Source organism: Nicotiana tabacum, chromosome 6 (genome assembly GCF_000715075.1).
Source record: "Nicotiana tabacum cultivar K326 chromosome 6, ASM71507v2, whole genome shotgun sequence".
NCBI classification, from domain to species: Eukaryota; Viridiplantae; Streptophyta; class Magnoliopsida; order Solanales; family Solanaceae; genus Nicotiana; species Nicotiana tabacum.
In genome coordinates, this window is record NC_134085.1 from 43412681 (window position 1) to 43434415 (window position 21735).

The 21735-nt window shown below is 37.7% G+C and overlaps 2 protein-coding genes across 2 annotated transcripts; both read right to left on the minus strand.

Annotated features, from left to right (window-relative positions):
* Window positions 1-1152: 1152 nt before the first annotated feature.
* Window positions 1153-4766, minus strand: LOC107776341 (purple acid phosphatase 2-like). Its single transcript, XM_016596226.2, has 8 exons — window positions 4526-4766; window positions 3982-4182; window positions 3726-3837; window positions 3152-3381; window positions 2569-2707; window positions 1965-2185; window positions 1763-1884; window positions 1153-1559 (listed from the first exon to the last, which is right to left on the minus strand). The coding sequence occupies exons 1-8, from the start codon at window positions 4712-4714 to the stop codon at window positions 1361-1363; spliced, it is 1413 nt and encodes a 470-aa protein (XP_016451712.1). The 5' UTR covers window positions 4715-4766; the 3' UTR covers window positions 1153-1360.
* Window positions 4767-6849: 2083 nt separating this feature from the next.
* Window positions 6850-7880, minus strand: LOC107776340 (secreted RxLR effector protein 161-like). Its single transcript, XM_016596225.1, has 2 exons — window positions 7748-7880; window positions 6850-7271 (listed from the first exon to the last, which is right to left on the minus strand). Exons 1-2 carry the CDS (start codon window positions 7878-7880, stop codon window positions 6850-6852), a joined length of 555 nt encoding a protein of 184 aa, XP_016451711.1.
* Between the last annotated feature and the right edge of the window lie 13855 nt (window positions 7881-21735).

A 21735-nucleotide genomic window follows, 5' to 3' on the forward strand; every position in this document is an offset into this window, starting at 1 on the left:
TCGCCAATTCAAGTCTAAATCTACTACGGACCTCCAAATTATATTCTGAACATGCTCCTAAGTGCAAAATCACCTAACGGAGCTATCCGAACCATAAAAATCCCAATCTGAGATCGCTTACTCATAGGTCAACATCCGGTTGACTTTTCCAACTTGAACTCCTAAATAAGAGACTAAATGTCTCATTCCTCTCCAAACCACTCCGAACCCGAACCAACCAATCCGATACCACACAATACAGCTGAACAATACATAAAGAAGCAAAAATGGGGGAAATTGGGCTATAACTCTTGGAACGACCGACAGGGTCGTTACAACTAGGTTCCTTGTAAGAAGTTCTTACAAGGATGTAGGTTTTTTCATTAGTTGGCACTCTGATGTAACTCTCATTTTGGTTTCCAGCACTACCTTTGTACTAATGTCGTATTATATATACAGAAAATTGTTATCATTCTCAAAAAAATAAAAAATAAAAATAAATAAATAAATAAAGGGTGTAGCTGCTGGAGTTTAGTCATTACCTCTTGACTTTGAAATTTTTGGAGAGATTGACGGTTAGGACTAAGGGTTACAGTGTGGGTAAGGAAATATTCATGATTACGGGTGATTCAAACTCGGACACAAAGGAGTCGTCAATGGAACGATTTAACATTTCAGTCGATGCTCGGATATTCTTTTGGTTCAATTCGAGCATGTGGTGAAGGAATATCACTTGTTGGGGCATTTCAAATTGGAATGATATGGGTCTGAACAAAGTGAATACGGTTTATTTATTGATTGTTGTTGATTTTACTACCTAAAGCATTTGAAACTTTTGTAGCCATCTTTATTTCAGGGTATATAAATGTCTCACACATTAAATTCATGTGTTTTCCTAAAATGTACTCCATCTTCTATTCTTTTTCCAGAAAAAAAAATGCCTGCTAATAAATAGTATCTTGTGTAATAGAAATTTTATTCGTTGGCGAAGTTCAGACTAAGAGGTAACAAGTTGATTTTTGCGTGAATATCAATTAATTAATGCTTCTTTAAGATTAAATTAAAGATTTAGAGGTTACATGAAAGTATTATAAATCATAATTTTATACTTCGTTAAAATTATCTTCAAAATTTGAATATATTATAGACAAAGAAAAAAAATTACTTGACTCATGAAACAATACCAGTGTCATTCCTTTATGAATGGAGGAATACCAAGGAGTTGACTAGTCTATAAAAAGAAGAACATAACTAACTTGGAGCTGATTTCAATAGGTGATTGCATGACATCGGTAATTAAGAAACTTTATTGATTACAAATCCAGAATTAGAATTACACAAGGCAGAAGAAAGAAAGAAAAACTAGTCCTTTACAGGAGGATCATGATTTGGGTGTTGTAGAATCATCAACTGGATGCCAAAAACGATTATAAAGCCACAACTTATCAGCTTCCACAGCATATCCTTCTTGATTACGATGCCAACTATAATAAGCATGAGTTCTATTCTTGATATCAAGAGTAGCATGACCAAAACTAGCCTCTCGAAATGCAGAGTACTCTGGCTGTGGCTCTGTCATGCTGAAAATTGTGTTAAAAAATCAGTAATCTGTCACTAATGCAACTAGAACAGATGAAAACCGTTTACTCGTACTTTTTGTAATTTCTTCTTTCAGTTGGCAATTGGTGTTCAGTACCGTGTATCTAGTTTATGCTTTATATGAATATCTCAATGTTCAAGATTACATTAAAGAACGAGGGGAATCGAGTTGGATCAATCTTACCTATTGGCTAGGCCTTCAATATTTCCACCGTCACCAATTGTTATGTATATAGGGGCAGACTGATCGCGAATTGGAGTGCATTTTCCATTGACTATGTTGTAAGCCACATTGGATACACGTTCCTGAAAAACAAAACAAAGTGAACCTTTTGTATTGACAGATATCACTATGACTGGCTGCATAATATTGGTGCACGACATACCGATCGCTCATAAGCATGAACATGACCTGCAAAAACAACATCAACTTTGTACTGCACAAACCATGGCTCATACATTACTCTCATGGTCTCCCCTTCCATAAAGTGATAGTTGTAGCTGTTATACCACGGCGAATGCAATAGAACAATCAGCCATGGTGTCTGGCACCTGTTAACTTTCGGTAGCTCTTCATAAAGCCATTGATATTGTGGAGTGTACATGCCTATAATTGAGAAGACGACAAAAACTTCATATAAAAGAATTGGAAAATCCATGATCCACACTTTTGAATATCTAATTGTTTCTGCTATTAAAAGGAAAGGAACTTATAAAAGACCTACTTCCTGGAATCATATTCGAAGAACAATTATTCAAGAACTGACAAGGCACAAGACCTTGAATATATTTTCTGGCCAATTATAACGACGTCTGTAGTTCTGTACTAAGAAGGAAAAGGGACCAAGAGACTCATCACTGAAGGACACAATTTATGTCCTAAATGCAACACCAGAATCAGCCATAGAATCTTAAATAGACAAAGTAAACAGACATTGTACTGCTCATAAGCATGTACGACAATAACCTGTGAAATGTGAATACTCTTACCATAAGCTGAATATGAGGACAAAACTATGATGTATGCTGATGCTCTCTTGATTGAATACCAAAAGGGAGCTGTACTGTTTGATGATTTATAAGGGACACGATATCGATGAGTATAGGGCTTAAATGGTTTTGTTTCCCCCTGCAGAAAAGTCACCAACATGTTTGTTAGAATATCCCTGTAAAATCATAAAGGTAAAACGTCCAAGAGTACGGTTTAAAACAGTGGCAGAACAACACTATATTTTCAGTTGATTTCACTTTATTAACTAGTTCACCATATTCAGTTCCCTTGAAAGCATGACTGCTTTTTTTTTTCCTGTCATCTGTCCTAAATATTTTATCGTTGTTGAGCGTGCAAGATGAAGCTGGTGGGACATACCTCGAATCTACTCAAACTAGAAGTAGAAGAGCTAACTCTGGTTAAGACAACCTAGTGATTTTGTGAAGAATGTAGAATGCATGGTACTAACAATTGTTGTGTATTTCCTTTAAACTACAGCATGCCGAAAACCAAAGGCTGGAGAATGATAAAAGCACCTGAAGTCAACTTCAAGTTAAAGAAAATTGAATTTGCATGACTTACAATTTCAGGAGCAAAATCTATCTCATGATTCCCTGTTGTCCAGATCCAAGGTTGATAAGCAACACTTCTTTCTACAAACCTTCCCCATGTATCCCATCTTGTGTTGTCATGATTAGGATAGTTATCTGCATAAGATAAATCGCCAACAAACAACACTGTCTGCCCCTTGATTGGATTTAATTCATAATGTGTGAGTGTCCTATTTGAATCAAAACTCTGACCAAGATCCCCTGTAAGATAAATGCAGCTTAGATTGGGAAAAACTACAGAAATGGTAGCAACAATATCGACGAACCTCTTTTTTGTCGATACTAATGTAACAGTATTATTTTGTGAATAATACTCATGTAACAAAGTTCGTTTATTGTGGTTAACGATGAACTAAACTTAATTTATACTATCACTCAATCCTAGATCGTACTATATGCTTCTCCCTCATTTTAGTACCTTTGAGAAAGCACAGTGAACCTCAAAATCTCCACTGAAGGAATAAAAGAAGCCGAAATTGCAGTGCCAACATAATTAGCTCAAAAAGAATTAAATCGTACAGCAATAGTTTGGTTGAAATGGTTACCTATAAGTCCAAAAGTATAAGGAACATCAGGGCCAACTTGTGGAGGAGTCACAAACCAGAAGGTTCTTGGGTTATGACTGATCCCCACCTCATAGTAATATTTGGTATTGAACTGCAAAATGTAGTGTTTATACCGTTACAAAAGGTAGATATGACGTATATTATATAACAATGCACGATGCGCCAATGGAGAATAACTAAATGTAGAAACCACAATTATTCCCAAATTTGAAGAAAGAAAGAAGGTTTGATTCACCTTCAAATGCTTAATAATGCAGTGGTGGATGTAACCAGAAGTATAATTGTAGAATCTGTATGTAGTAACAGTTCCCTTGGCCTTATTCTTTTGCTTGCTGTTGTTACTCCAGTATAAAACTGTACTCGAACCAGGTTCATCCATTGTCACCCATGAGACAATCATTGCCTTCCCAACATGATCTCCTTGTGTTATGTGAACCTTATCCCAAGAAAATCGCAACAAAATCAATTTTCAATAGGTATAACAAGATTGCATTAATAAGCAACACCAGAAAATATACTAGAAAATGGTATTGCAGCTTGTCCTTGCCGGAAATGAGTGCGAAAGCCTGCCTTCGACTAAACACACACACACACACACTCGCACCAAGTTCGTAGCCATTGAATATAATGATGAGAGGATGCAATTATATTCACTTATTGTAAAATTATAGATCCGCCTCTACAAACCTTCCATGTACGACAAAGGAAAACAGAGAAAGTATTCATCAAAAGCACTGAGTGAGAACTAGACATGAAAAACGCAAAGAGATTGAAATAACCTGTTGAGGTGCATTATAGCCAGGAGGCACACTGAAGACATCACTGTCCATAGGCATATCAATGGTCTTCTCAACTTTCCTAACAAAACTGCTTGTAATTCCACCTCTGCATAATATGGATGCATTGATAATCAAACCCAAAACTGCAAGAATAAAACACCCAAGAAAACTTGTTCTTGACACACCCATTTTTGACCTCGGCTTGAACTCTCTGTTTAACACAGTGACAGTACCATCTTCTTTTGTCATCCCTCCCTCACCTATATATATGGGATTTTGGGAAGTGTTAATATACCAGATTATGGTTATAAGCTACTAAAAATACGGGGAATATTCTAGTTTCTTAGTATGTGAACGTGTCAAGCGGTTTCAGTATTCTACGTTTTCGCTTGGCGAAAAATCTTTCCTTTAACACGAGTACTGTTACGCGGTGCCTTCCTGAGATTCCTTGGAAGGGCGACGTAAGGCTAAGCAACTGATGTCAGTGCAGTTGTTGTCTGCCAACTGAGGTCCCCTCCGTACGCTAGACTAGATTGTCAGTGCCATACGGGAAAACCAATGCCGAGAGCAATTGAGAGAACAGGAATGAGAATTGAGAATGAAAGAAAGCTTGATTGCATTAACGAAAGCTATTACAGAAAGGCAACGCGGTGTCGAGGAGGAGAGACACCAGTACAGAGAATTGTTTGCTTGCTAGAAAGTTTGATTGTTTGATCCCCCTGGTTTCCACCGCCTCGCAGCAGGCCCTGTAAAGTAGCATTGACGACATTGAGCTTGTCTGTCAAGTCGTCAATAGTTTGTTGCATGGCAGTCACCCTGTCTGCCTCTTGTGCCCTGTAAGCTAAATCCTCGGCACGCTCCTGTTGGAGTCCCTCGAATTTGCCAAAAATTTCGGCTGCCTCTGTGGCTGCCGTTTGCCGGTCTCCCTCGGAGTCACGACTGATGTTTTCTATGTCAACTTCGGCTTGGAGTACCCTGTGGTCCAGGTCGTCCAACCTTTGCCCTAGGCTGGTTCTTAGTTCAGGCACCATATCCATGATGGGTAGTAATCCGTCAACCGTCTGTTCAAGGGCCGCAATGCGGTCCCCATGATTCACCATGGTCAGAAATGATGGTAATGGCAATGCGTTTCCTTGTCCGATGTCGAGCCTAGGCTCTGATACCAACTGTTACGCGGCGCCTTCCTGAGATTCCTTGGAAGGACGACGTAAGGCTAAGCAACTGATGTCAGTGCAGTTGCTGTCCGCCAACTGAGGTCCCCTCCGTACGCTAGACTAGATTGTCAGTGCCGTACGGGAAAACCAATGCCAAGAGCAATTGAGGGAACATGAATGAGAATTGAGAATGAAAGAAAGCTTGATTGCGTTAATGAAAGCTATCTCAGGAAGGCGCTGCGTAACAGTACGAGTGGGAAATCAAGAAACAGACGAGGAAAGACTAGAATCACAAGACTTGCTAATAAGTCACGGGAAAAATTTCATCTTTTTAATTATTGAATGTGCCCCTACGCAATTAAGAAAAAAGTTTTAAAAATGGGATGAAAACTATTATTTCACTTAAAATACTTTTTAAATATGTTTTTAATTTTTTAATTTATGTGAACCTATTTCCTTTTTGGTCTGTTCCAAAAGAATGACCCCTTTCTAAATTTGTTAACAATTTAGCTTAAACTTACAATTCTACCCTTAATGAGAAGCTTTTATAAGCACACAAATACTCTGGGCCCCTTTTTGACTTGTTTAGGACCACAAATTCCAAAAATCTTTATTTTTTCTTAAACTCCGTGTCCAGTCAAACAGGTTCATATAAATTGAAACGGAGGGAGTATTTACAGAGCACTACTACTACTTGTACGATTTAATTGCTAACTACTTGTATTAGTCTACTAATTAGTTATAACTAACCACTAACTAACTCTACACTTTAAATATGTGGGACACACATTCCTTAACACTCCCCCTCAGGCTGAGGGATGAAATACATTCTTCATTCTCAGCTTGCTCAGTAAGTCTCATGTTGTGGTTTGCACAATGCCTTAGTAAATCTGCAATTTGTTCTGTTGTCCCAACATCCTGCGTTTGAATTAGTCCTTGCACCAGTTTCTCCCTTACAAAACGACAGTCAATATCTATATGCTTAGTCCTCTCGTGAAAGATGAAATATATAGTAATTTGAATAGCAAATTTGCTATCACAGTGCAATGACATAGATAATTTGATATCCACACCCAGTTCTCTGAATAGTCCAACTAGCCATGCAATCTCAGCAACTGTGGTTGCCATACTTCGAAATTTCGCTTTAGCTGAGCTTCAAGACACTGTTCCTTAGTTTTTTGATTTCCAGGAAATTAGTGCACCACCAAACTTTACCACATATCCAGAAACTGATCTTCTAGACTCCACATATGCTACCCATTCAGAATCACAATATGCTACAAGTTGATTGTAGCTACCAGTAGGCATAAAAAGTCCAAGTTCTGGTGTAGACTTAATGTACCTTATCACTCTCTTTGCAGCTTCCATATGAGAGACTTTGGGTGTATGCATATATTGACTGAGCAGTTGTACTACAAAAGTTATATCCGGCCTTGTCATAGTTAGGTACAATAATCTACCTATCAATATCTGATAGATGCCTTTATCTTCAACTAATATATCTGCATATGCATTCTTGTTTACTTCCTGATCAAAATCAACAAAAGTGAGTTTATGATTGAACTCAAGGGGTGTACAGACTGGTTTTTCACCTGCTAGACCAAGTTCAGAAATATGTTCCAATGCATACTTTCTCTGACACATCAAGATACCTTTTTGAGACCTTGAGAATTAAATTCCAAGAAAATATTTCAATTCTCCCTAATCCTTCATCCTGAACCTTTCCTATAATTCTTTTCTGGCTTGTCTAATAATGTGTAGATTGCTGCCTATGATCAGCAAGTCATCTACATATACTAGTACTATCACCAGTTATGTTCCTGTTTTTAGTAAAGAGAGAGTAATCATAATGATTTTGCACAAACTTCATATCTAGGAGTGCTTCAGTCAGTTTGAGATTCCATTGTCTAGGTGCTTGCTTCAGCCCATATAAGGACTTGTGTAATTTGCACACTTTCTGATACTCCCCCTTGGCTTGATAAGCCATCTGGAATGTGCATGTAAACTTCCTCTACCAAGTCACCCTATAAGAATGCATTATGCACATCTATCTGGAATACATACTAACTGGAAGCAGCAGCTAAGGCAACTACAACTCTCACAGTAACCATTTTGGCTACTGGTGAGAATGTTTCTATGTAGTCTAGGCCTTCTTGTTGGTTGTAGCATTGGGCTACTAATCTGGTCTTATATCTCTCCATCTCACTATTGGATTTATACTTGACTTTGAAAATTCATTTACACCCAATAGGAACTTTTTCTGGTGGCAGGTCTACTATAGACCATGTGTTATTTTCTTCCAAAGCTGAGATCTCAATTTACATAACTTCTACCCACTTAGGATCAGCACTAGCTTCACTGAAGGAATTAGGTTTAGCAATGGCAAAATAAGCAGCTAAAGAGACCTGATAAGCATGAGAGAGTTGATCATAAGCCACATATTGTGGGATTGGATATGAGTAATTTGCCTTCTGAGATTGAACCACATAATCACTGAGTCACACAGGAGGTTTCTAAAGGTCTTGAGGATCTCCTAAGTGCTGCAGGGGGAGTTGAATGATCAGCAGGAATCTTTGTAGGCATAGATGTTGAGGGCTCTTCACTAACAGGTGTAGGAGGAGGAGACTGAGTGATAGGAGAGATCGTGCTAGAAGATAATTATTGAACATTCTTATAGGTGGGAGAGGAGTTTGTGAACTCGAGAACATGAAATAGATAATGAACACCAGACCTTATATTCTTAAAAGGAAAGATATCTTCCTTGAACACAATATCTCTGCTCACAAATAAACTTTTGGAGTGGAGGTCATATAACACATAGCCCTTTTGAGAGTAGGAATACCCTATGAAAACTGCTGGGACTGCTTTAGAACTAAACTTGTCTACCTTCTGTACTTTAGTGGCATAATATAAGCTCCCAAATACTCTAAGATGCTGAATAGATGGAACCTTCTGATATAGCGCCTCAAAGGGTGTCTTTCCCTGAAGAAGAGCAGTAGTTAGCCTATTCATTAGGTATACTATAGTGGACACACATTCTTCTCAGAAATACAGAGGTATATAAGCCTGAAATCTCAGTGATCTAGCCATATCAAGAATTGATATGTGCATTCTCTCAACAGCTCCATTCTGTTGAGGAGTGTACACATAGGAACTTTGATGAAGAATTCCAAGATTTTGCAATAAGGAGGTCACTTGATCATTCATAAATTCAGTGCCAGTATCTATTCTAAGACATTTACAGAGGTCCTAAACTGATTTGTAACCATTGCCAGGAAATTTTTCAATGCCACAATAGTATCAGCTTTAGTGGTTAGAAGAAAGATCCAAATGTACTTTGAGTAATCATCAACTAAGGTCAAAAAATATCTTTTGTTATCATGGGTAGGGATCCTATATGGACCCCAAACATCTACATGCACAAGATCAAAGACAGAAGTAAAGCATGAAAAGCTAAGATTAAAAGGAAGTCTGGACTGCTTTGCAATGGGACATACAGTACAGTGATCCCCAGTCATATGCACATCACTTAAGCTATGTATTTTCTGTACTACCTTTAGAGGAGTATGTCCTAATCTTTTATGCCACAAATCAAACTTATTTCAAGATTGTGTGCTGCTTTCACTAAGGGTGTTAAACGGGTGGGCCGGGCCGGGTTGCTATTTTTTGGACCCGTACGGGTTACAGTCCGGGCCGGTTACGGGTTGGGGCTTAACGGGTTTAACGGGTTCGGGTTCATCCGGGTAAAAATTGAACCGTACGGGTTACGAGTTGAGGGGGTCGGGCCGGGCCGGGTTTAGTGTATTTTTTATTTTTTTTGTATAACTATTGTAAGTTATATTAATACTTTGTATTAATTTAAAGATTACAAGTTATATTAATACAAAAGTATTAATATAAATTGCAAGTGCTACATTTATTTCAAAATTCAAAATTAAAGTTTGCATTTAAAAAGTAAATTAACAAAATATAGTAAAACTAAATTTTCTTGCATAATAAATTAACAATACTTCAAATTAATCTAACAAACTAAAACATTAAGCATAAATACGTCTAATAATTTTAAAATAACACAAATTGTCTTAAAATCTTAAATACGAATTTCTGAAGGACGCTCAAGACAATACTTGATATGCCTCCTTAAACTGCCTGTGCCAGACTCTGAACGAAAATTCAAGATTTGACCACAGTTCTTGCACTTTACTTTCTGACCTTCTTCATTTTCTTCTACCACCTCAAAGTGTTGCCAAATATATGAGCGCACTCTAGAAGTACGAGGCATGATTTAAATTGAATTGAGATTTGAGAATTGAGAATTGAGAATTTGAGATTGAGACTTAAAATCTTGAAAATTAGAGAATGAGAGAAATTGAGATTGAGAAATGAGGGTTGAGTGAAGAAATGAAGAAGAGAGGGTGTATTTATAGTTTTAGAGAAGGTTAATTTTGTAAATTGAAAAAAGGTTAAATTTTAAAGAAAAAAGAGGTTATTAATGCAATTAACCCGTTGGGCAACGGATCCCTGCCAGGTCTTACCATTGCCAACGGTTAGTGGGCCCCACTTAATTCAAAGAATTAAAAAAAACAAAAAAAAATATTGTACCGTGCCGGGCCGGGCCAGTTTAACCGGTACACGATACTGTTCACGTGGACCGGGTTTGACCGGTTCGGTTAACCGTTACCAAAATTTAAACGGACCAACCCCCTCTAGCCCTCCTACCCAGCCCCACCCGACCCCCTATGTACCGGGCCGGTCCGGTTCCGGTTTTAACCGGTCTGGGCCGGGCCGGTTACGGGTCAACCCGGCCCGTTACACCTTTAGCTTTCACTAGTCAACTTACACACTTATTTGTACTACTAACAATGGTATTTACAGTTGGTAGTAAATGTTGCTCAGAAAATTATTTGTCTTCAGTCTTGAGAATGTAGAGGTCAAGTTCTTCTTTACCAATCCTCAGGACCTTCCCACTGAAGGGTTCCTGAAAGACACAAAAATCAGGGAAGAATGCTACCATACACTTTAGTTATTTTGTGATCTTAGAGATTGAGAGTAGATTATACTTGAATTCTAGTATATGCAATATGTTCTGAACCTTCTTATCTCTATAAACGGAACAAATCCCAGTGTGTGTAATAACAACCTTCTCACCAGTAGGGAGATGTACTTTATTTTTATCTGTTTCTGATAATTCTTTATAGGAATCCAATAAATTTAAACTATGTACCATGTGGTTAGAAGCTCCTGTATCTATTATCCACTTATGATTTACCAAGGAGGACATAAAGGCATATATGTTACCTGTTGTTCATGTAGTTTCTAAATTAGCTACAAGTTCAGTATCCTTGCCTTTGTTCAACATCTGCAACATATGCTGGTACTGTTCTGAAGTAAAGAACTGAGCTGGAGAACTAATAGTAGAGCTTCCCAAGGCATTATTTTAAGTTTCTGAAGATTGTACCATAATTGCTTACATTATTGGACTGAGCAGTGAAGTTTCCTCCTCTCTTCTTGGTTTTGAAGTCAGTTGGATATCCATGTAGATTGAAGTAATTCACCCTGGTATGTCCTTTGCACCTGCAATACTCACAATAAACGGGTGACTTGTTGAATGAGTTTTTAGCTTTGTAACCTCCAATGTATCTAGTATTCGTAGGACCTCCATTGTTGTTTTAGTGCCTATTACTCATCATAGTTGCAGCTTCATTGACATCATTAGAACCATACACACTCTTTCCATTGATCCTTTGGATTTCAACATTAACGATTATAGCATAAGCTTGATTCAAATTAGGCAGAGACCTAGTCATCAACACCTGATTCTTAGCATTCTCATATGAGTCATTAAACCCAGTAAGAAATTGATAAAGTTTTTGAAGTTGATAGTACTCAACATGTTTCTTAGATTCAGGACAACCACAAGTAGGAGGAGGAGTCAATGTTTCATACTCATCCCACAGTGCTCTTAGTCGAGAAAAGTAAACAGATACAGAGGATACTTCTTGTGTTAATATAGTTATTTCTTTATGCAGGTAGGATGACCTAGAAGCATTAACTTTGTCAAATCTCTCCCTAAGATCTTCCCAAACAATATAGGCATCTAATGCATAGATTACAGTACTAAGCAGATCAGGAGACACAGTATTCATAATCTACACAAGCACTATCGCATTATATCTATCCCATAGTTCATGAAGGCTGACTTCATAGTTGTTCTTTTAGCAGGTGCCTAGAACAAATCCTAACTTATTTTTGCCATGTAATACGATTTTCAATGACCTGCTCCATATCGAGTAACTTTCATATCTTTGCAATTGAATAGAAATAAGGACCAAACCTTGCGTATCAGATGGATGAATGTACAAAGGATGATGATGATCCACCTGATCTACTAATTGAGTTGCATTCATCGTTGCGAGCTGAGGATCAGTGACATCTTCAAGAACCGACATGGTTATGAATTGAGGAACTTCGAGAGTTTTGAATTGAAGAACAGAGATGAATCTATAAGCACATGCACAGATTGATTTCCTCCAATATCAATTCAATCTAGCAAATCGCACACAAATTTCAAACCCTAGCTTTCGAGTAGGTGAAAGTAGGACGAAAATCAAAACATCCAGTTGCATATATAAAGCAAGAGATTGAGACTGAAATTAAGGAATTCCGTCACAGCTGAGCTATCATCACTCGATTAACCTTGCTCTTCCATGTTAAGAGAGCTCTAGCTATTGCGGTATACAAAGGAGTTAGGGAGAAGATAGAGGTGGAGGAGAAGAACATTACTCCATTTTTGAATATTGAAAATGTACAATCTATGTATTTACAGAGCACTATTACTACTTATAGGATTTAACTGCTAACTACTTGTATTAATCCACTAGTTAGTTATAACTAACCACTAACTAACTCTACTCTTTAAATATGTGGGACCCACATTCCTCAACAAAAGTAAAATTCATGAGATGCTAAAACTAAATATTTTCTAGAAAGAAAAATACAGATATTATTCTTTTCTGAACAAATTAAAAAGAAAAATGTGACAAATAAAGTAGAAAGAGTAAGTGATTTTTGTTTTAAGTTTAGACAAATAAAATGCGGACCTCTGATTACTTCTTTTATTAAATGAATTCACTTTCATATCTCTTTTGAGGAACACACATTTGAAATATTCAGCTCAAATATTTATAGGCCAGTTCGATTCCATTTCGAAAGAATTAATTTTTGAGTTTAGTTTCTTAAATTTTATTGCGCATGTTTGGTTTTAGTGTCGAAAGAATTGAATTTTAAAAGGTTATATTTGGATAAGAGGTACAAACTTTTGAAAATGCATCAAATACCCTGCGTACAATATTGTAGGCACTTTAGTTACTTATTTATTGCTATGCAATATATATATATATATATTAATAACTACTTAATGTTTCGTACATATTCTTCATAATTTATGTCATTAAGGACACTTTAATTCCCTAAGTTTGCTAGGATATTACAAGCATCATAAGATAACGACTTAACAAAAACATAGAGTTCCTTTTGTTCACTTTCCACAAAAGAGTTTACATAGGATGGTGGTAGTACAAAAAGTTGTTTCCCTTTTGTCTTTGCCTTCTTTGCCAAGTGATGAGCTATCCTATTTCCTTCCCTGAATGTGTGCTGGAGGATCACCTTCTGCTGGTGCATGAACAACCTGCATTTATTGACAATGTTGTCATATAATTTGTTTCCTTGTTGTATTGAATGGATTACTTCCGTGAAATCTGTCCTTATTTCAAGCGGAAACTTTCCCATTCTTGTGTTGTTTTGAGCCCCTCAATCAGTGCCTTCATTTCTTCTTGTAGTGAGCCATTAGCCTGGGTAGATTTTGTAAATCCAACCATCCAATTCCCGTAGGCATCTCTGATTACACCTCCTAGGCTACTTTTTTTGTTATGGTTTTTGAAACTAGCATTGATGTTTAGCTTAAACCATCCTTTTGGTGGTTTATTCCATTTGATTTTTATGGGAGTTTTAATAGGAGGGTGGAGGATTTTTTCAGTAAGTAGCATAAATTCAGTTGCTTTTTGGATGATATGATTATCATTAATAGGATAGTCAGTATTGTTTTGATTGTTATTATTTCTATTAAGCCAAATGTACCAAATGGCGAATGGCAAGAATGAATTCCAGTTAATGAAATTATTTGTAAGGGAATAATCAAAGTCTTTTAATTGTAGGAGCCAATGTTTGTTGTTGTTTTTATAAAACTTTTCCCACCCAAGACTTTCCCAAAAATATTTTACAACTTTACATCTTAGGAATATATGAATTATAGATTCCTCTTCATGGCATTTGCATATAGGGCAGACGGGATCAATGTTCATACCAATTTGTGAGAGATATTTTCGACATGGTATTCTATTATGGAGACACTGCCACAAGAAGAATTTGATTTTATTTGGGCAAATTAGATTCCAAATCCAAGAGAAGTCTAGTTGGTTGTTTATAGGAGGTTCTATAAGGGTGTAACAGGTTTTTGTTGTGAAAAAACCTTTTTTATTTAAAGACCATATTGGAATATCACTGGTAGGGGCTTTGAGACGTATTTTTTTTTGTCTTAGTGATATTTTCTTTTATATCATTAGGAAGGTTGATTGATAAATTATTAAAGCACCACTTTTCCCCGTTAAAAATGTCTCTTATTTTTGTTGAGAGGTCGTTTGTAGTTAGGGGACTTGTTACTTCTTTCCTAAGTTTTTCCATATTAGATATCCAGTTGGTTTCTCATATGTTTATGTTGGAATAGTAATGGGGTGACCAAGTAATTCCTTTAGATCAAATATCCCATTCTCTTTGAATACTTTTCCAGATGAAAGAACTTTTATTTTTGGCACCATTTGTACCATATGAGGTGATGATTAATCGAGCCCAAGGGGGTTGTAGCATTTGTAAGAATTCTCCATGCAAGACTTGCTAATGTGCATAAATTCTTAGAAATAGCACTATGAATACCTAAGCCTCCATTGTTTTTTGATTGACATAAAGTAGTCCAATTAACAAGATGAATTCCTTTTTTTCTATGGTGCTACCCTATATAAAGTCCCTTTGAGTTTCATCAATCTTGTTAAGGATATTTTTAGGAAGAAGTGTTTATTGCATATAGTGATTGGGTATTGAATTACGGCACGAGTGGGATAGGGTAGTCCTTCCCGCTAAGTTAATGAATTTTAATTTCCAGGATGCTAGCTTAGTTATCGTATTGTCTACAATAAACTGGAGGTCTCTAGGTCTTGGAGAATTTTTTAATATTGGGAAACCTAGGTAGGTATCAAAGTTGTCGCATTTCTTTATTCCTAGTTTGTTTGAAACATGGTTAATAAGAGAAGGGGTGCAGTTTTTAGAAAAAGGGATTTTTGATTTTGTGCTATTGATACACTGACCTGATAGGTTGCAAAATAGGTCTAAAGCATTTTTAATGGCATAACATGATTTATCATTTACCTTTGCCATTAGGGTAAGGTCGTCCGCAAAAAATAGGTGAGAGAACTTAGGGCAATTTTTTCCTATGGTTATTGGATCCCAGTTCCTAGTATCAACTTGGTGATTAATATATCTTGTTGGCATTTCTAGGCAAAGGATGAAGATATTGGGTGAATGGGATCTCCTTGCCTGATGCCACGACTAGGCTCAAAGAAATTTGTAACGGGTCTATTTACTAGGACAACAATACTACTTGTTGAGATGCAATTTAGTAAAAGCTTACAGAATTTAGGGGGAAAATTGAAATATTTGAGGGTGTGATGAACAAAAGATCATTCCAAACGGTCAAATTCTTTTTCTAGATCAATTTTTAGAATCATTTGGCTTTGTTTGCCTTTTATCTTTTGTAATTTGGAAACTATTTCTTGGATGATGATTGCATTATCAGCAACTCTTTTGTTTTTTATAAAAACATGCTTGGTAAGGGCTGATTAAATGATCTAGGAAAAGTTTTAGTCCATTTACTAGAATTTTTGTAATCATTTTATAGATAGTATTACAGAGACCAATTGGTCTGAAATTCTTAATACTATTTGCATTAGAAATTTTTGCGATAAAGCACAGGTAAGTCTTGTTGATCTCTTTAGGAATTTCTTGAGTATTGAATATGTCGTGACAAAGCTTTATTACTGACTGACCTATGACTTTCCAATATTTCTGAAAAACGAACGGATGAAGGCCATTCGGTCCTGGTGCTTTAAAAGGTTTAAACGAGTATATAGCCCTTTTAATTTCTATATCTAGTAGGGGTGTATAAAGATCTTAGGTCCAATATAGGAAATGAAGAAGGGTTTCCTAGTAGAGTAGTCCAATTAGTTAAGGAGTGCGAGGTTGTGAATGTATTCGTAAAGTAATTAAGAACATGTGACATAATTTGGTGGTGTTCATTAATCCAGTTTCCAGTATCATCTTTAAAGAAAATTATTTTGTTTCTTCTTTTTCTATTGGTAGCTGAAATATGAAAAACTTTAGTGTTAGCCTCACCTTCGTTTAGCCATAATATTGTAGACTTAATTTCTAATAATCTTCTTCGATTCTTAGGATATCGTTGTATTCCCTTTTCAAGTCGTGTTCCAATGTTTGAAGGAAATTACTAGTAGTATAACTCTTAGAGTTTTGAATTCCTTGAATCCTAGCCAGTAATTTCCTCTTTTTTCCCATGATGTTATCAAAGGTTTTATTTTTCCAAAGCTTTACTTTTTCTATAAAGTTTTGGCTAGCTTTCAAGTAATCAGAATTGTCACGACCCTAAACCAGACCCGATCGTGATGTCGCCTATCGTGAAATAAGGCCAGCCGACACAAACTCCCAAAGCAATTAAACAATTATAATAATTCATTATAAAGTCATTATGAAGCCATAAATCCTAAAACATAGAGTAGAATAGAGCAATGCGGAAACAACACAGCACGCCATCGGGGTGTCACCAGTCATGAGCATCTAAACATCCCTCTAAGAGTATGAAGAGACTACACAGTCTAATACAAAGCTAGTACAAAGGAAAATAAGGATATAAAGGAGAAGCACTGGGCTGCGAACGCCAAGCAGCTACCTAGTCAACTCCGAACAGCCTGCTGGAAAGCAATTAGCCCTCGCTAGCGTGACCCAAGGCTCCTAGATCTGCACACAGGGTGCAGGGAGTAATGTGAGTATGCCAACTCAGTAAGTAATAAAAGTAAAGGCAACTAAGCGATAAGAAAATACGTAAAACACAGCAAAATGCTACAACGAGGCAGTATAAAACCATAACAATGCAATGAAACAGTAAAAGCTCGTAAAAACACCTTAGTTCAGTAAAACCCTCTTTAAAACATCTTTTAGCAGTTCAAACGAGTGAATGAAAATAGGGAGAAAAGAAAGAAACATAAATCAGCCCCTCGGGCAAAAATACCAACAGAACCAGCCGCTCGGGCTATCTCACAATCACCCGTATCAGCCTCCCGGGCAATAATATGGAACAACATCAGCCCCTCGGGCTATATCACATCTCACACTGGGTACCCACGCTCACTGGGGGTGTACAGACTCCGAGATGGGCTCCTTACAGCCCAAGCGCAATATCAAGCCATCTCGTAGCATAATCAAACAGGCACTCGGCCATATAACAAGCCACCTCATGGCGTAACAAATCAGGCCCTCGGCCTCATAATCATGAATCAATACAATACTACTGCGGCGCACAACCCAATCCTATAATAACCTCACAATACATGCCATCGGCCTCACTCAATCAAAAATCTCTCAAAGCCACTCGGGCACAGTAAAATATGATGCTCAGCCCAAAATATCATTTAAGATGTCAAAATAGAGTAAATATGGATGGGTTATGAAAACAGTAAAGAACAGCATGACTGAGTACAAATATGAAGTCAAAAAAGTGAGGAATAGTAGTAAAAATACCCTAAGAGTCCAAAACAGTTGGCACGAGGCCCAAATATGGCATTCAGCCCAAAACATGATGCTAGTAAATAGTTTTCAATCAAATACGCAGTTAAACAGTCATACGGAATGGACTAAGTCCCAATCCCCAATGGTGCACGACCCCACACTCATCATCTAGCGTGTGCGTCACCTCAAAGTAGCACAATGATGTGAAGTTCGGGGTTTCATACCCTCAGGACAGCATTTACAATCATTACTTACCTCTATCTAGTCCAAACTCTAGCCCGCGATGCCGTTGCCCCTCGAATCGGCCTCCGGATGCTCCAAATCTTTCCAAAAACAAATTTATACCAACAAAAATATGTTAAGGGAACAAAGCCCACTCGAAAATAACCAATTTACATAAAAAAATACCGAAATTGGCCAAACCCGACTCCCTGTCCCACGTCTCGGATTCCGATAAAAATTACAAAACTAGAATCCTTACACTCTCACGAGTTCATACATATCAAATACATCAAAATTCGACCACAAATAACCCCTCAAATCCCTAGATTTAGGTCTCTAATTTCCAAACCCTAACTTCCAATTTTAGGCTTTAGATTCCACAATTTCCATGTTTAATTACGTAGAAATCACATTAGGATTGAGTATTAAGTCCATAAATCTTACCTCCAAGTGTTTCCCCTTGATTCCCTCTTCAATCCCCTTCAATATGCTCTAAAATCACACAACAATGGTGAAATATGGCCAAAAATTTGCGAAAGGGGGTCTTTTAAACATTCTGCCCAGCTTTTAAAATTCCTTCGCTGCAATCGCGGAAATAGCCACGCGATCGCGAAGCACAAATGCTTACTGCCCCCACTTAGCCTTACGTGATCGCACCAAGCCTTACGCGATCGTGAAGCTACACCACACAGACCCACGCGATCGCAACAAGCCTCACGCGATCGTGTAGAGCAACTAAACCTTTGCCCCAAATAAGCCTACGTGATCGCGGCTCCTTATACGCAATTGTGAAGAACAAATTGTCTGCAACAGACCTGAAGAAAATCTGCAACTCCTCAACATGCAATTTGATCCGTTTAACCATCGAAAACTCACCCGAGGCCCTCGGGACCTCAACCAAACATGCCAACATATCCCATAACCTCATTCAAACTTGTTCCAATCTTCGGAATGCTCAAAACAACATCAAAACACCAAATTTACATCGGATTCAAGCCTAAGAATTCCAGAACTTTCAAATTCCGCTTTCGATAAAAACGTCTATCAAACCTCGTCCAAATGACCTAAAATTTTGCACACACGTCACAAATGACACAACGGACCTACTCCAATTTCCAGAATTTTATTTTGACCCTTATATCAAAATTTTACCTATCAACCGGAAAACGCTAAAATTCCAATTTTGCCAATTCAAGCCTAAATATATTCGACCTCCAAAACACATTCCGATCATGCTCCAATGTCCCAAATCACCTCCTGAAGCTATCTGAACTATCAAAAATCACATCCGAGCCCTTTTTCACATAAGTCAACATCCGGTTGACTTTTCCAACTTAAGCTTACTCAAAAAAGACTAAGTGTCTCAAACTTTACCAAAACCTCTCCGAACCGGAGCCAACCAACCCGATAATACATAATACATCTGAACAAGGCAATAAGAAGCAGAAATGGGGGAAATGAAGCAGTAACTCATGAAATGACCGGCCAGGTCGTTACAAGAACTAAACTAATTTTTTCGACTATTGTTTGGAATTCTGGGTGTTTGCATTAGAAGGTCTCTTGTCTGAAGGGCATATTATGGTTCAACCTATTTTTTGGAATTAATTTGATTAATAAAGGATTATCATCCGAGTAGGTTTGGGGCAAGTGAATTATAGAACTTTTTGGGAATAATTCAATCCATTTCTCGTTCCCTAAAATTTTATCTAGGGATTCCATAATGAGACCCTTGTTTCTATGTCTATTATTGGACTAAGTATACTTACATCCTTTAAACCCTAAATCTAATAACTTGCAACTGTTAATTTTAGACCACATAAAACTAGTTCTACTATCCTTGATAGGTTTTCCCCCATATTTTTCGTTTGAAGCCAAGATATCATTGAAGTCACCTCCTACCATCTAAGGCCCTTTGTAGGTTTTGCTTATATTTTATAGGTTATCCCACATCATGTTTCTATTATGAACATTAGTACTAGCATAAATTGAAGAAAAAATCCAAATTTTGCGAATAAGTAGTACCTCTATTGATCCATGGATCTCTTGATTCCTACGGACTATATTTTGAATACTGACCACCTCATGGTTCCACATCAAAACCATGCCTCCTAACTGACCCTCCGCTGGTACTTCTATCATCTCCGTAAAACCAAAATCATTAAGCATTTCAACATGATTCCCCATTCTTGTTGCTAATAGGGTTACCATGCAAGGTCTATGGGTATCTATCATTTCCCTAAAGTTCCTTCTGAAGTTGTCATTGTTCCCCCCTTATCTTCCATATGATAAAGTTTGTTGGACGATTCATAGCTAAATTAACGTTTGAGTTTGTTGGTTCCCCATTCTCCCTTATCCCTCCTGGAAATAGAGGATTCTTTCTCAGTGATGGCACTAAGATCATGGCTCTGTTGTCCATTGTTGGATCCTGAGGTGGTCTGATGTCCATCGAGCACTTGAAGAGTGCTATTGGGAAACTGAGCACATGTCTCTTCTCTTTCATCTCCCTAAAGAGAAATACTTTTATCCTGTCTAGAGTTGAGAACTCTAGGACTCGCTCTAATCCTAGGTTGATAGGTTCGTCCTCCTCCTCCATTGCTGCTTCTACTGGTCCTGATATTTGATTTTCTTGATCCTGTGGTGGTGGTACTTGTTGCTGCATGGGGGGGGGGGTGTGCTTGGGGAGCTGGGTTGATCTCCCATGGCAGAAAGATGGGGTTCAGGTGAGTGTACATTTCTGTCGGGAAGAAAGGCATGTCTAGTGGAGCATTTGGTGGGTGAATGGGTTGAACTGTGATGGCATGTTCCATTGATCCCTCATTACATGCACCATTTGAGGATTCAATGAAGGCATCAGTGGTTGAAGAATATTGTTTAGCCACATTTGATTTAAATAGTTGTTCATGGCAAGCCCCATGCCCTCCATTACTAACTGAGCCAGGTATTGAGTGTTGTGCAATATTACAATCGCTTCTTACCCGTTTATTTGGATATTGAAGGAGGTTACATGGACCATGATACCTAATTTCATCCACGAGGCAGGTTGGTAGTCCTGTTCTTGTGGAGTTTGGGCATACACAATCTGGGGGTTCTCTAGTGGGAGGAAGGGTGGTAGGTTTTCCATGGTTTGTGCTTTGTGGTCGTGTAGGATTTGGATAAGTCTGTTCCTTCTTCTTAGGGTTGATGGAGGATTGAGTATTTAAGAAACTAGTAGCAGGTATAGGATTGGAGCTATTGGTAGTGGGGAGGGATTGGGTGTTAGGGTAATAATTGGTGTTGATGAGTGCATGGATTTTGGTTGCCCGATATATTGTCTTATAGGGGGATCCTTCATGGATATAGTATCCCTTTCATATTCTAGGATATAGGACATTTGTTCATTTTCATTTGTTTGTGTTGCCATTTGGCTTACATGCTCAGGGGTGGGTATATTTTCATATCTAGGGGAAAGATTTTGTTCATTTTCTTTGGCTAACTGTGGATTATTGCCAGATTTTTGGTTAAGCTCGTTAATAGGGTTAGTAGGGTTATTATTATTAGGAGGGTTAATTTTGTCCACTTGGGTGTTATTTTGCATGGCCTTATTTCCCTTTTTTTCTTTAACTTTTTTCGAGGACACGTAGTTATCCAGCATGACTATTGTCACACCTCCTTTTTCACTATACCCCCGAGAGGGGTGTATAAAAGGAGTTTTTCCAATTAAAGGACAATTGAAATGGGATTTATTGTCAAAAGATTCAGAGTCGCCACTTGGGAGATTTATGGTGTCCCAGGTCACCGGTTGAATCCAGAATCGAGGAAAAGCTTGACTCTGTTTAACAGTCCGTGAACCAGAAATTCGGGTAAGGAATTCTGTTAACCTGGGAGAAGGTGTTAGGCACTCCCGAGCTCCGTGGTTCTAGCATTGTCGTTTTGATTATACTTGGCTTGACT